Source organism: Nomascus leucogenys, chromosome 19 (genome assembly GCF_006542625.1).
Source record: "Nomascus leucogenys isolate Asia chromosome 19, Asia_NLE_v1, whole genome shotgun sequence".
Lineage (NCBI taxonomy): Eukaryota > Metazoa > Chordata > Mammalia > Primates > Hylobatidae > Nomascus > Nomascus leucogenys.
Genome location: NC_044399.1, coordinates 36,957,219 through 36,971,181, shown reverse-complemented (window position 1 = coordinate 36,971,181; position 13,963 = coordinate 36,957,219). Strand labels below are relative to the sequence as shown.

The window sequence follows — 13,963 nt, the reverse complement described above, 5'->3', positions numbered from 1 at the left end:
AGACTTAAAAATAATAAATTGGCTTTCATTTTTCTTCCTTCGTCCAATCTCCAACAGATTGAAGAAGAGATGTTGGCTTTGCAGAATGAGCGCACAGAACGAATACGAAGCCTGTTGGAACGTCAAGCCAGAGAGATTGAAGCTTTTGACTCTGAAAGCATGAGACTAGGTTTTAGTAATATGGTCCTTTCTAATCTCTCCCCTGAGGCATTCAGCCACAGCTACCCGGGAGCTTCTGGTTGGTCACACAACCCTACTGGGGGTCCAGGACCTCACTGGGGTCATCCCATGGGTGGCCCACCACAAGCTTGGGGCCATCCAATGCAAGGTGGACCCCAGCCATGGGGTCACCCCTCAGGGCCAATGCAAGGGGTACCTCGAGGTAGCAGTATGGGAGTCCGCAATAGCCCCCAGGCTCTGAGGCGGACAGCTTCTGGGGGACGGACGGAGCAGGGCATGAGCAGAAGCACGAGTGTCACTTCACAAATATCCAATGGGTCACACATGTCTTATACATAACTTAATAATTGAGAGTGGCAATTCCGCTGGAGCTGTCTGCCAAAAGAAACTGCCTACAGACATCGTCACAGCAGCCTCCTCACTTGGGTACTACAGTGTGGAAGCTGAGTGCATATGGTATATTTTATTCATTTTTGTAAAGTGTTCTGTTTTGTGTTTACTAATTGGGATGTCATAGTACTTGGCTGCCGGGTTTGTTTGTTTTTGGGGAAATTTTGAAAAGTGGAGTTGATATTAAAAATAAATGTGTATGTGTGTACATATATATATGTACACACATACACATATATTATGCATGTGGTGAAAAGAATTGGCTAGATAGGGGATTTTTCTGAACACTGCAAAAATAGAACGCAGCAAAATGGCTTCAGTTATCACTTTTGGGTGTCTGTATCCTAAGAAGTTTCTGAAAAGATCTAAAGCCTTTTTATCCCATATCCCAAATTCTTATGAGCCACTCACAGCAGGCAGCATATGTTGAAATAAGTTATTACTGGTACACACCTGCATCCCCTCACCAATGTATTTATTTGTTATTAAATTGATCTGACTTCTCAGCCTCATTTGGACTAAAAAAAGAAAGCAGAAATCCATGAACACATTGCTTCTTGGCCTTTTGGCTAAGATCAAGTGTAGAAATCCATGAACACTAAAGGACTGCATTGACTTTTTCAGAGAGTAGAAAACAACTTAGTTTTTTTTTTTCCTGAATGCGTCATAGGCTTGTGAGTGATTTTTGTCCATTCAATTGTGCCTTCTTTGTATTACAATAAGATGGGGGTACTTAAGGAGATCACAAGTTGTGTGGGGATTGCATTAACAAACCTGTGAGCCTTCAGTGGGGAAGACCAGAAGGGTGAGAGGGGCCCTGAAAGTTCATATGGTGGGTATATCCCGCAGCAGAGTGAGGAGATGAAGCTTACATGTCCTGATGTTTTGTTGCTTATACTGTGATATCTCATCCTAGCTAAGCTCTATAATGCCCAAGACCCCAAACAGTACTTTTACTTTGTACAAAAACAAAGACATATAGCCAATACAAATCAAATGCCAGAGGTATTTGATGCCATATTTGCAAATTGCCATCTATTGAAATTCTGGTCACACTACATAGACATAATTGTTATCTCCTTTTGGCTTACGTGATTTTCTGTTTACAAGTAGAATAGCCAATTATTTAAATGTTTAGTTGCCACAGTGAACCAGGAGTCACTGAGCCAATGACTTTACCAGCTGCTGACTAATCTTCATCACCACTGTAGATTTTGCTGCATGTGCAGGTCCTCTATTTTTAATTGCTGTTTTCGTTGCTGCAGTACTTTACAAACTTCTAGTTCGTTGAGACTTAATGACCATTTGGCATCAAGTTAACATCACACAATAGGAAACACCACTTCGACAAGTCTCAAGCCTCAGTGCTAAAGTACTACTGAAAAGGAACTAGGAAGTTTGGCCAATTAAAAAAAAAAAAGTAAAAGTAAGTTATAGTGGTCAGGGAATCTCTTGACGAAAGCTAACTCTTTTTTTTTCAGGGGGCACATGTTTTGTTTCGTTATGTTTTGTTGTACAATGAAGGATGAACCCAATGCTAAAAAGTCAGTTATTTTCTTGGTTTTCCATTTCTTGTATAGAAATTGAGTTGGAGGTGGGTAGGAAGCTGTGAGTATGACTTGAAGAAAAATATCCTTTTCAGTGACAAATCAGAGTTTCTTACAAGTTATTGTCCTGCTCCCTTCCAAGTTGTCTTGAAGAATCCTTGCTGCTAACTCTGGATCCTGCTTTTCCTATAGTCAGAGGGCTCCACGGTAGAACTCTCTAAGTCCCTCTCAGTGGCACTCTTTTCCTAGACCAAACTAATGACCAAATAGTAATCAATCTATCACTGTTGAAGTCTTGGTTTTCTCAACCAAATTTTAAGTCTTTCCCAGGTATGTCAGTCGAGTTGCCATGAATCCTCACCTGTAGGAGTTTCTGAGATTCATTTTAAGGAAACTGGAAGAAAATTAATGTAATGTTTTAATGTAAATGTTTTTAAAACTAAGATCACCATAGAGTTCACACAAAATTTTAGGCAGTGTTTCAAGAAGCACTCTTATGTGTTATTCTTTCGGCCCCTGCTCCAGGTCACCAGTTTTTAGGTAAACATGACATGTACTTGTAATATCAGTGAAAGGGGCTTTTAGTCGTCTCAGTATCTTTTTTGCATTCAGGTATTACAGCGTTTCCAACAAATTGAGAAATCTACCTATTTGGTGTAAAATGATAAGAGAGAGCCTTAGAATTTAATAAAACGTCAAAAATATAATTTGATACCCTTAAAAATTATTCATAGATCTGGCTGCTCTGTACTACTGGATGGGTGGAATAGGGAAGCAGATCACTTTTGCATACAAAACTCTTTCAAACCCAAAATACTATTGGTGGTACATTTTAAAGTCCAATTGTGGACTTAAATAAGTCAAATTGAGAGTTCCTGAGTCCATTCAGATCTCCAGTAGGGTTTTGTATCCGATGTATTTGGCCACCAGTTTTACATGTAGGTCATGACTATACCTGGATTTTATCATTAAGTTAACTTTAAAGTATATACAGTTTGCAAAAAATGATTCAAATTAATTGGTTTGTATATGTTTGTGAGAACTAGCTTCTGAGGAATCTCATACATAGTAGGAACCATCATAGAGTAAAGCTTGTAGCAGAAAAATTGGAAAGGTTTTGAGATATCCTAGAGAAAGAGCAAGCACTTTCTGAATCAGTGGGCAAATATCAATATTTGATCAAATTAACACTACCTCCTTCCCAGTGTTGGTGTTCACTCACTATGTCTTTAAGAAAATTAAAAGTATGGAAAATTTGTCTAGCATATCAGAAGTTGTAAATGCTATATCTGGTATCCAGAGGCTGGCTGTAAAAAGTTCCTTGGGGTCACTGTATCTCCCATTTTTTTTGGTTAGCATTTTAAAAATGCAAAGCCACATACTTTGAAATATATTATTCCAAATTGAGCTCCCTTCCGTTTGCACATATTTTTCTTCCCCTTATTGAAGTCAGCTCTAACCCCAAATTCTAGTATCCAAAAGTATTTTTATTTCTATAATGTTATCTGAAAAATGTGTTTATATTGTATTTTCAGAGCTGCAATTCTTATTCGCCATTTCAATACCTAGAGATAAAGAGTCTTATATTTGAAGCCACACACACTGGTGTAATATGCTTAGTACTCTAGGTCAAGGATTTGTTGGTAAATGGAACATTTTAGTATAGTCATTATGATTTTTGGTTGCCTAGACATCAGGTAAACATTCAGTACACTAAAGAAACTATCCTGGACACTCCCTCCTGCTTCCACCAATTTTTTTCTCACCCCCTTTTCAAAAATTGAAAACTCTATGAGTGTCTTTTTGAGACCATAAAGCAGACTTTAGTAACTTTCTATTTCTGTAAGTACTAAATGTCTGGCATTTTAAACTTTTGTAGAATACATTGTGTTGGACACTGGAATAATACTATTTATTTTCACCTGTGAAAAATGACTTCATTGTACTTGAAACACCTCCTTTGCATTTCTCCATTTGTGCCATTCACTAGTGGAAATAAATTGTATTATACCATGATCTACTGGCTTTTTAAAACTGTGTTAAATATGCACATTTTTGGTATAGCTATTATCATTTGTATGTATATATTGTATATACATATGAGTGTCTATATGTGTGTATAGATAGATGGATGGATGTAACTCATACTGTACATTTCCCATCAGGGCACTTAAAGTTCTGTTATTTTTGTTTGGTTTTGTTATTTCAGTCCTCAGTTAAGGCAAGAATGCATGTGTTTCTTAAGAATGAGTACTTTGCGTTGATGTTTATGAGAAGGTGGTCATTAGATGCGGTCTTTTCCTTTTTAATCCCCTCTTAGCACTTGTGTGAGTGGAGAGGACGTTAAGTAAAATTTGGAATCATAAGTTGCAATGCAGTAAAATGGTGCTGGGGAAGGAGCCAGTTAGTGTTTCTGTGAGTTTGTGTTGTGATGCAGTAAAAGATAAGTAATGCAGAGAGAAATGAACCATGGAAAGTAAGAACACTGATGGTGATTCCTCTGCAAAGATGATAAAAAAAAAAAACAATCACACAATCTTTATGTGCTTTCTATTTGTATTTCTTAGTAGTGATACCATTGATCCTCTTACTTTTTTTACTCCATTAATACTAATAATTATTTACTTTGCTGAGGATCAAAACAGCCAAGAAAGGAATTACTGCTAAAGCATCTAAGATTCTCCTAAACTGTAAAATCAACAGGAAATGGCCACTGGGAGAGAAGGATTTGGTATTGGGTGAGGGGCTTTCTCCCTTTACCTGCCTCTTCTTGCTTGCTAATAGTAAGTTCTTTGTGCACCTTCCACCACTTCTGAGCCACTACTATTCAAATAGAGATTTGCCCCAACACATTAACTTTTACCTTGGAGATTTATATGGTCCTGCATTTTGTTCTATGCTCACAATGTGAAGTGTCTTCTGTATTCAAATCAAAAAATAATATATTTAAGGTATATAAGTGTGAATCTCCTATAATGATGGAAGAAGAGGTTCTCTTGTCTTAGATAGAAAAGAGCCTTCTCCAAGAGCAATGTCAAAACTTGGGCTGTCATCTTTGAGCTGTTTACCAAAATACAGACCATTATTGAAGAAAAACAAATTATCTATTTTGTTTTCCCCCATCTAACATGATAGTGCCCCCAACCAGTTTGTAGCATTGCCTTTTAAAAGAGACTCACTCACTCTTAGTTTTTAAGAACTGGAAATTTCCTATCCTCAGATTCCTTAAAGGATGAACAGTTGGCTGTACACTTAGCAGACTTGCCTCCTGTATGCAAGGACTACTGATTGAAGTCTGTTTTGCTGTGTCTGGTTATGTTGTCTGCACTTTTATGAAATCACTACAATAGGTCTGCATTGGAAATGACTATTAATTTGTAAAGAAGTAAGTTTTATTAAACACTGTCTAGAAAGTGAAGCTGAGAACTCTGCCTTTATTGTGCATTTATATTTTCTGCTGAATTCTGGTCGTTCCCTTTAAAGTCATGTTGACTAATGTTTTCCTCCTTGTTCGTATTCAGATTTCCAAAATTTCACTCATACAAGGGAAGAGACTCCATTTAGCTTAACAGTAGTCTTTAGATCATCAGAAATATATAAATTAGTATGCACCTTATCTGCCTGTTGTGGGTTTCTTAAACTTGCACTTCCTACCCACCCAAAGATAGATATCCTTTAAAGAAAATAAAGGCAGAGAATTAAAACTGGGGAGCCATTTACTATGTCACCATCACTGTTAACCATTTCCCAGCAATCTAAACTTTTTGAAGTTTCAGAGGTGTATTTTTTTTTTTGTATATATGTCTGTGTGATTGTATTGTTTTGTTTTTAAATATACAAGGAATTCTTTAAATAGAGAAAAAGGTTAATCCTCACTGAAACACCAGGATGCCCACTGGATATACTAATCTGAACATCTGTAGGTAGTTGGTCATGAAAAAGTGGAGAGAAGATGAGACTTTTGAATGAATGAAAAAGGGTATCTTGATGCCCAGAATTCCCCCACAAAGTACGGGTAATTCAACCTGCACAGTTTTCTTTCACTCAAAGTGTTTAGCACTTGTGAGTGAAAAATCATGTAATTATCTGTAAATATGTAGCTAACAAATTGACCTAGTTTCTGTATTTTTTTGTTTTTGTACTAAAGTTTATAGGTCTGTGCCAGCTAGAGAGAAGTTGCTGTCATTACCAGTTGTGGTCCTAGCATCTAACCCTGAAACCATCCTAGGTGACATTTTTAGAATTAATACTTAAGTGTTAAACAGGGGGAAATGAAGCTTAATCATTGGTCAGGTTTGAGATCTTTTGCAGTGAAATAATTTAATATAAATGATCACATGTCCTCAATGATGAATGAGGTAGGGAGCCTCTCTCCCCCAGTGGCCATGTTTACAAAGGTGTGTTTTGTCTATAAAGTGCAAGTGTTTTAATGTCTATGTAAATTATGCAGGTGATAACATGGTTTGGAACTGTTTATTGGGCTCTTTAACTGAATTTTCAAATGAAATGAACTATGCTTATTGCTGGCACATTGATCCCATTTCTGGAACATTTTTCCTATTTCTAGAGTTACATATGTTCTTTTGTCATTACTCAATTTAACCTCCCTTTCTCTGATATGCCTTGTAGCCAGAGTATTAAAGGCTGTTGAACATAGACAAGGGAAATGCATTTCTTAGAAATCCGTGAACCCTCAGTTGTATGCTTTCAGTACTTGTGTTAATATGTTTCTACGGCAACTCTGAGGTCAGTGGTTTAGAAATGAGATACCAGTGTTAATGAAAAGTGTGTGCTCTTTGCTTTTGCATGGCTTGGCTTAGTATCCAAGGTATATTAGGGCCACTTGAAAGCATGAAGACCAGATATATAGGGAACAGGTTTCTCTCAGTGGCACATTTTGCTTTTTCTGAGCCCCAAATACATTGCCTGGGCATGAATTGCACATGGTCATGGACTGAATTATGTGACTTTAAAGGATGTAACTGCCCAACATTTGCAGATTCTGGGTGGTCTGTGTGACCATTTGGCTCGTATCCAAAAATCCCGGGGCTATTGGAACCCTTCCAACACTTTTTCCTTTGTCATAGACAAGTGTATATATAACTTATCAAGATATTGGCTGTTGTGGTGTATTGCCAGACAGCTCTCTTTTGGTTCCCATTCCAAATGTGCTGCTGTCCTTCTTTGCATTTCACAATATCAAAGAAACCACCACCCTTCTTCGTAACAGCATTTTATGCCTTTTATTCCACATTAAATGGGAATTGTGCCTACTTAGGAGCGCCCCTCCAATTAATTACATGTGTCCAAGAATAATCCAAGCCAGAGACACAAGGTGGGAAAACATTTCAAAAAAAAAAAAAAAAAAAAAAGTCCTCTTAAGGCCAGTAATTTATCTGAAAAGGTATTTTATCACTCCTTGACACGTTATATATGAGCCTGTTAGGAGCTGCAGGTGGTTTCATAGGGTAAAATCCAAGAAAAGAGAAGGATGTGTGGGGTTTCTATTAGAAGATAATTTTGTTCTCATTTTACCTTTTCTTTTATGATCCTTCTCTGCTAGAACAGGTTAATTCTCCAAATTTGTTTTGTTTTGTTTTTTTATTTTTTAGGGAAATTTTTGCAAAAGCAGTGGTCGGATGTAAATAACATTTAAAGTATAGTGCACATAACTTCCCCGGACTGTTCCAATCTGATAATTTGTAAATGCTTTAGAGTTTTTTAAATTAACACTTGTGTTGCTAAATCCTATTTATGTAAGTCTGCTAAAGTTTTTGAGCCCACTTAAAACTTAAGACAACCATTTAAATAATGGATGGGTTACTATGAGCAATTTAGCTTTCAGAACCCCCTTGTTTTAGTATATGAAAAAGCCTAATGCGCATTAATGAGGTTGAAGAGACTATGAGAAATATGTATAGTGTATATTTTAAAACAGCTTTGCTTGTATTGTGAAGATTTAAAAACAAACTTGAGATTTTTAACGTAACTATTAACACAGTTTTAACATAAGTTATCCCACTGGGTTTAAGAGCATCTTGAATGTATAATCCTTTTTGTAACCCAGGTTGGTTTCTACTTTTACCAGTCACCCAAACATATTTATGTTTTTAGTTTTATATACTCATTTCCCTTTGTTTTCCTCAAACAGCATGATTTTTTTGCACATGTAGAAATTTTTTGAAAGAAATTAGTACATCATTTTCTCTGGATTTTCTTCACTTCCTTCTTCCTTTCTACTAACCCCTTCCTTAAAGGCCATATCACTCCATTTGCATTATTTGTGCAAATGCCAGGGTTGGTTTTTATTTTTTATTTTTGCTATTTACCTAAAAAAAGAAAATGCTTCAGTCAATTGCTTTTTTATTTAAAAAAAAAAAAAGAAAAGAAAAAAAGCTGTAACCTTATCATTTCTGAGTAGACCATTGAGCGATGAATGCACACCTGTAATAGCCCAGGACCAGCTGTGGTGGCTAAAGGGAATATGTTAATTAAGCAAGAGGTTCTTTTCTAAAAGTGGTATCTGTTATCCACAATGTATTTCAGTTATTCCCACAAGTCAGGGGTCCAGATAAAATGAGGGTTATCAGCTAACTGATATGCTATCATTGAGGTTCATCAATGAATTTGTACATTTCTAGTTCCCTTTGGTGAAGGGAAAAATGATGATTTTGCAAGACCTAGATTTTGGCTTGGTTTCTTGCCTCCTTTTTTGGCAGCCTTCATCTTCTCATCTCCCAAATCCCCTGAGCCTGTAGGGTTTTCATAGTGGACAAAGAACTTGTGGTCTTTTAAAACTGGGACTGATATTTTTTTGAGAGAGTATCGTGTCGAAAGGGTGATGTTCTACCACTTTACCAATAACTAATTTTAAATACACATTGTCCTCTCGATTTTTGGACCAAACAGACGCTCACAGTGGAGGCTTATCAAGGGTTGCATTGGGGAAGAAGCCTCTCCCTCTCTGTCAGCACCAGCTGGTAAAGGTGACTGTACAGATGTGCATTTTCCTTTTGGTATAAATGGTCCACAGCACTAACTGGTAAGGCTTATTGTACAGTATATTGTCAGTATTCTTCTGGTTCAGCATACCTTATAGTTCATATATAACCTGTATTAATTGTATAGATTGTGCATTTAAAGCTGTTACCAAGTTGTCAGAACATAAGAGCGAAAACAAGGTCATATGTAATATTTTGTTTGTAAGTATCCTTTGTATCATAGCAAAGGAAATGTTTAAAAAAATCAACTGTAATAAAGTAATTTTAGTACACAGTGTCTGTCCAGTTTTTTTAAGCAATTTTAGTCCCATGAAGATAAACTCTTTCTATTGAGTGACTATTGGATAATTACTGAACCTTAGGCAGTGTGCTGAATGTTGGGGTTACAAAAATGGGATTACCACTCAGATGGTAAGAGTGTACCATCTGATAAAAGACATAAACCCTCGTCCGGGTGCGGTGGCTCACACCTGTAATCCCAGCACTTTGGGAGGCCAAGGTCGGTGGATCACCTGAGGTCAGGAGTTCGAGACCAACCTGGCCAACATGGCGAAACCCTGTCTCTACTAAAAATGCAAAAATTAGCTGGGTCTGGTGGCGGGCGCCTGTAATCCCAGCTACTCGGGAGGCTGAGGCAGGAGAATTGCTTGAGCCCGGGAGACAGAGTTTGCAGTGAGCCGAGATCATGCCACTGCACTCCAGCCTGGGTGACAGAGCGAGACTCCGTCTCAAAAAAAAAAAAAAAAAAAAAAAAAAATAGACCTAAACCCTCTAGTCTAATTGGCTCGCCTTCTGTCTGCCCAGAGTGAAGTGGCCTATTGTGTTCGGGCTGTGAGATTATTCTAGTTGAAATTCTGACTGTTTGATTCAAGTTCTTAGGTTTTATTTCTTCCTTGTGGTCTGCATAACTACAACTCCGATACACAGAGCCATAAATGTAAGCAGTTCTCTTGGGTCTTGTATAAAGCCTCAAAAGGTAGTCTTATCTGGGCTTATCTCCCTAGATTTGAAAAATCATCACATTTTAGCCCTATGTGGGGGCAGTAAACCATCGAATCAAGTCCTGTTTAAAACACTGTGACTTTTTTTTTGTCAGAAGACTAAGTCAGAGGGGGAAATGCTCAGGGGCTGGGATTTATGTTTTTTAATTTAAAAAGAAAATAGGGCCGGGCGTGATGGCTCAACCTGTAATCCCAGCACTTCGGGAGGCTGAGGCAGGCAGATCACCTGAGGTCAGTAGTTTGAGACTAGCCTGACCAACGTGGTGAAACCCCATCTGTACTAAAAATACATGGTGAAACCCCGTCTCTACTAAAAATACAAAAAATTAGCCGGGCATGGTGGCGGGCGCCTATAGTCCCAGCTACTCGGGAGGCTGAGGCAGGAGAATGGCGTGAACCCAGGAGGCGGAGCTTGCAGTGAGCCAAGATCGCGCCACTGCACTCCAGCCTGGGTTACAGAGCGGGACTACGTCTCGAAAAAAAAAAAAGTATAAAGTATAATTTAGGTTACCTACCATATTGAAAAGAAGACTTAAAGTGGCAGTTTTTTAACTCCTAGAATGTCGATATTTGAACTATTTTGAGATTAACATTTCTATAGTGTTTAATTTGCTTGCCTCAAACAGCTGTGTGGCAGCCAGGTGCAGTGGCTCATGCCTGCAATCCTACCACTTTGAGAGGCTGAGGTGGAAGGATTGCTTGAGACCAGGAGTTTGAGACCAGCCTGGGCAACATAGTGAGACCCTATCTACAAAAAAATAAAAATATTAGATGAACATGGTGACACATGCCTGTAGTCCCAGCTACTTGGGAGGCTGAGGTGGGAGGATCGCTTGAGCCTGGAAGGTTAAGGCTGCAGTAAGCCATGATCATACCACTACATTCCAGCCTAGGTGACAGAGCTAGACCTTGCCCTGCACAGCCAGGATTAGATCCCAAACCTCATCTCCAGTATTTTCAATATACCCACCTGAATTTGGAGTAACTCAATGGGATTAAGAAACAAGATTTCTAGGGCATAGAGGCTCATGCCTATAGTACCCCCCTACTCAGGAGGTTGAAGTGGGATGATTGCTTGAGCCCAGGAGTTTGGGGTCCAGCCTGGGCAACATAAGGAGACTCCGTCTCTAAAAAAAGATTCTTTTGTTTTCTCCTCACAGTTGGGTTCTTCAAATTACAGTGGGAGGAAAGACTCGAGTTATGCTTAGAATTTTAAAATCTATCCTACCTGACTATAAAAGAGATTTGAACATAAAATTAGTCATGGGAGGTCAGGCACGGTGCCTCACACCTATAATCCTAGCACTTTGGGAGGCCAAGGCAGGCAGATCACTTGTGGTCAGGAGTTTGAGACCAGCCTGGCCAACATAGAGAAACCCTATCTCTACAAAAATACACAAATTAGCTGGGTGTGGTTGCGCGTGCCTGTAGTCCCAGCTACTTGGGAGGCTGAGGCAGGAGAGTTGCTTGAACCCAGGAGGCAGAGGTTGCAGTGAGCTGAGATCACACCACTGCACTCCAGCCTGGGCAACAAAGTGAGATTCCGTCTCAAAAAAAAAAAAATTAATCATGATGGTCAGCTAGCTTCACAGCCCCTATGCCATCACCTACATCACATTTCACCAGCTGCAGAATCAGGGTCTTCCTGTATATGTCCTGGGCAATTAATGACTTTACCTTTTGCTACCCTATTTTCAGATACTTGTTCTTAATGGATACAGGGAGAGAAGGCTGCTGAAGATGTTAGCTCTGTGCAGGCTGTGCAGTGAACTTTAAAGGGTGCCATTTGTGGATAATGTGCATGGCTCCCCCCAGGCAGTTGTGCACCCCAGCAGCTCTGAAGAGAGATTCCCTGAAACCCCCACCCTTTTGTTAAAATCCTTTACATTTTGGAGTCCAAAACGGACATTGTTTAGTATCATCTCAGACAGTGATTAGGCAAAGGCAAATAATGTATGGCATAAAGAGCACTAATTTGGGTCTGGTCTTAGCCCCATCACTAACTGTGAGATCTTAAAAGTCACATCCTCTCTGACCTTCATCTGTAAGAAATAGAAATGCAGATGGTTTTTGACGAAAATTGATGTGAAACCGATTAGCTGTGACATGGTATCAGTGCGTGTGTACATATATGGGGGTGGGGATGGGGAGAGTTTGTCCTCAACTGGGCAACCCAAATCCAACCTGTGAGGCTCAAAGGTGCCGCTCTTCCAGGCCTTTCCCAACTTTGCAGTGCAATTAATAATTGGAACTTCTTAGCCTTATAAGATGTTGATCAGAGAATAAAGACTGTGATTTGAAAGCAGATGCCCCTTCATCATGGAGGTCTTTGAGCTCTGGCTGAGGAACTAAATAGAGTCTTAGAGAATGGGATCTGTATGCTATTAAGTATCTCATTATATCCTAACAGACCTTATAAATTAAGGCCTATACACATTCCCAATCTTTTCATATGGAACAACTCATAAAATAACTTTCTCAGGGTCACTTAAGTCATAGATGAAGTAGAAACTGGAACCCACATCTCCGAACTATTACTTCAGTATCCTATCAACACACAAACACTATTTGCCCGCTGAATAATATATTTGTTGTAGGTACCATCAATGATCAGGGAATTGTGCGCCTGCTGGGAAATTATTAGCCCAGAACAGGAGACCTGGTTATTGATTAAACAGAGCTGCCACTGGTTAGTGTTAGGCCACACGAGGCTAGATCTACAAAAATGAGGCAACATCCAGTGGATAGACAATGTGCACTGAGGCTCTGCTAAACGCCACAGCAGGCAAGCATGGCTTAGTACACAGAGGACTTCAGAAGACAAACAGCACATATTTGTTTCTGGAGATTTAAAAAATAATATCCCAGTGTTACTGGGAGACTGATTTACTATTCAGAGGCAAATAAGTTGGAGAGAAATTTTTTGTTCAACCATACTAAATACTAAGGCAAGGTATTGCATTATTACATGGTAAGACTAGAGGGACTAGAGACTTACTTTTGACGCATGAGTGTCTTATTGTTTCAATGAAGTATCATTTTACCTTCAAAACTTTAGCTCCGGCCGGGTGCCATGGCTCACTCCTATAATCCCAGCACTTTGGGAGGCTGAGGTGGGCAGATCACGAGGTCAGGAGATCGAGACCACAGTGAAACGCCGTCTCTATTAAAAATACAAAAAATTAGCCGGGTATGGTGGCGGGCGCCTGTAGTCCCAGCTACTCGGGAGGCTGAGGCAGGAGAATGGCGTGAACTTGGGAGGCGGAGCTTGCAGTGAGCCGAGATTGCGCCACTGCACTCCAGCCTGGGCGACAGAGCAAGACTCCGTCTCAAAAAAACAAAACAAACAACAAAAAAAACTTTAGCTCCTCTGCGCAATTGCAACTACAGCATAATCACTGGCCATCTTAAAAATATACTCTGAGGCCAGGTGTGGTAGCTCACGCCTATAATCTCAGGCTTTTGGGAGGCCTCGGTGAGCAGATCCCTTGAACCCAGGAGTTCGAGACCAGCCTGAGTAACATAGTAACAAACCCTATCTATACAAAAAATACAAAAATTAGCTAGGCATGGTGGTGCGCACCTGTAGTCCCAGCTACTTAGGAGTCTGAGGTAGGAGGATCACCTGAGCTCAGAAGGTCGAGGCTGTGGTAAGCCATGATCACACCACTGGGCACTCCAGCCTGGGTGACAGAGCAAGACCCTTTCTTTAAACAAAACAAAACACTCTGGGCTGGGAGTGGTGGCTCATGCCTGTAGTACCATCACTTTATGAGGCTGAGGCGGGAGGATTGCTTGAGCTCAGGAGGCTGAGGATGCAGTGAGCCAAGATTGCACCACTGCC

The 13,963-nt window shown here is 39.6% G+C and overlaps 1 protein-coding gene and 1 non-coding gene across 4 annotated transcripts in view; both read left to right on the top strand.

Annotated features, from left to right (window-relative positions):
- TAOK1 (TAO kinase 1) overlaps nucleotides 1–9,393 on the top strand; it is a 171,301-nt gene extending 161,908 nt beyond the window's left edge. For all 3 annotated transcript variants that reach the window (XM_030800351.1, XM_030800352.1, XM_030800353.1), the window contains one exon: nucleotides 58–9,393. In XM_030800351.1, coding sequence (XP_030656211.1) covers nucleotides 58–519 — 462 coding nt within the window. In that variant the 3' untranslated portion in view covers nucleotides 520–9,393. The remainder of the gene's footprint in view (nucleotides 1–57) is intronic.
- LOC115831668 lies at nucleotides 1,120–1,305 on the top strand. Its single transcript, XR_004027181.1, has one exon. It is a non-coding gene; the product is annotated as a U2 spliceosomal RNA (small nuclear RNA).
- Nucleotides 9,394–13,963: the final 4,570 nt, after the last annotated feature.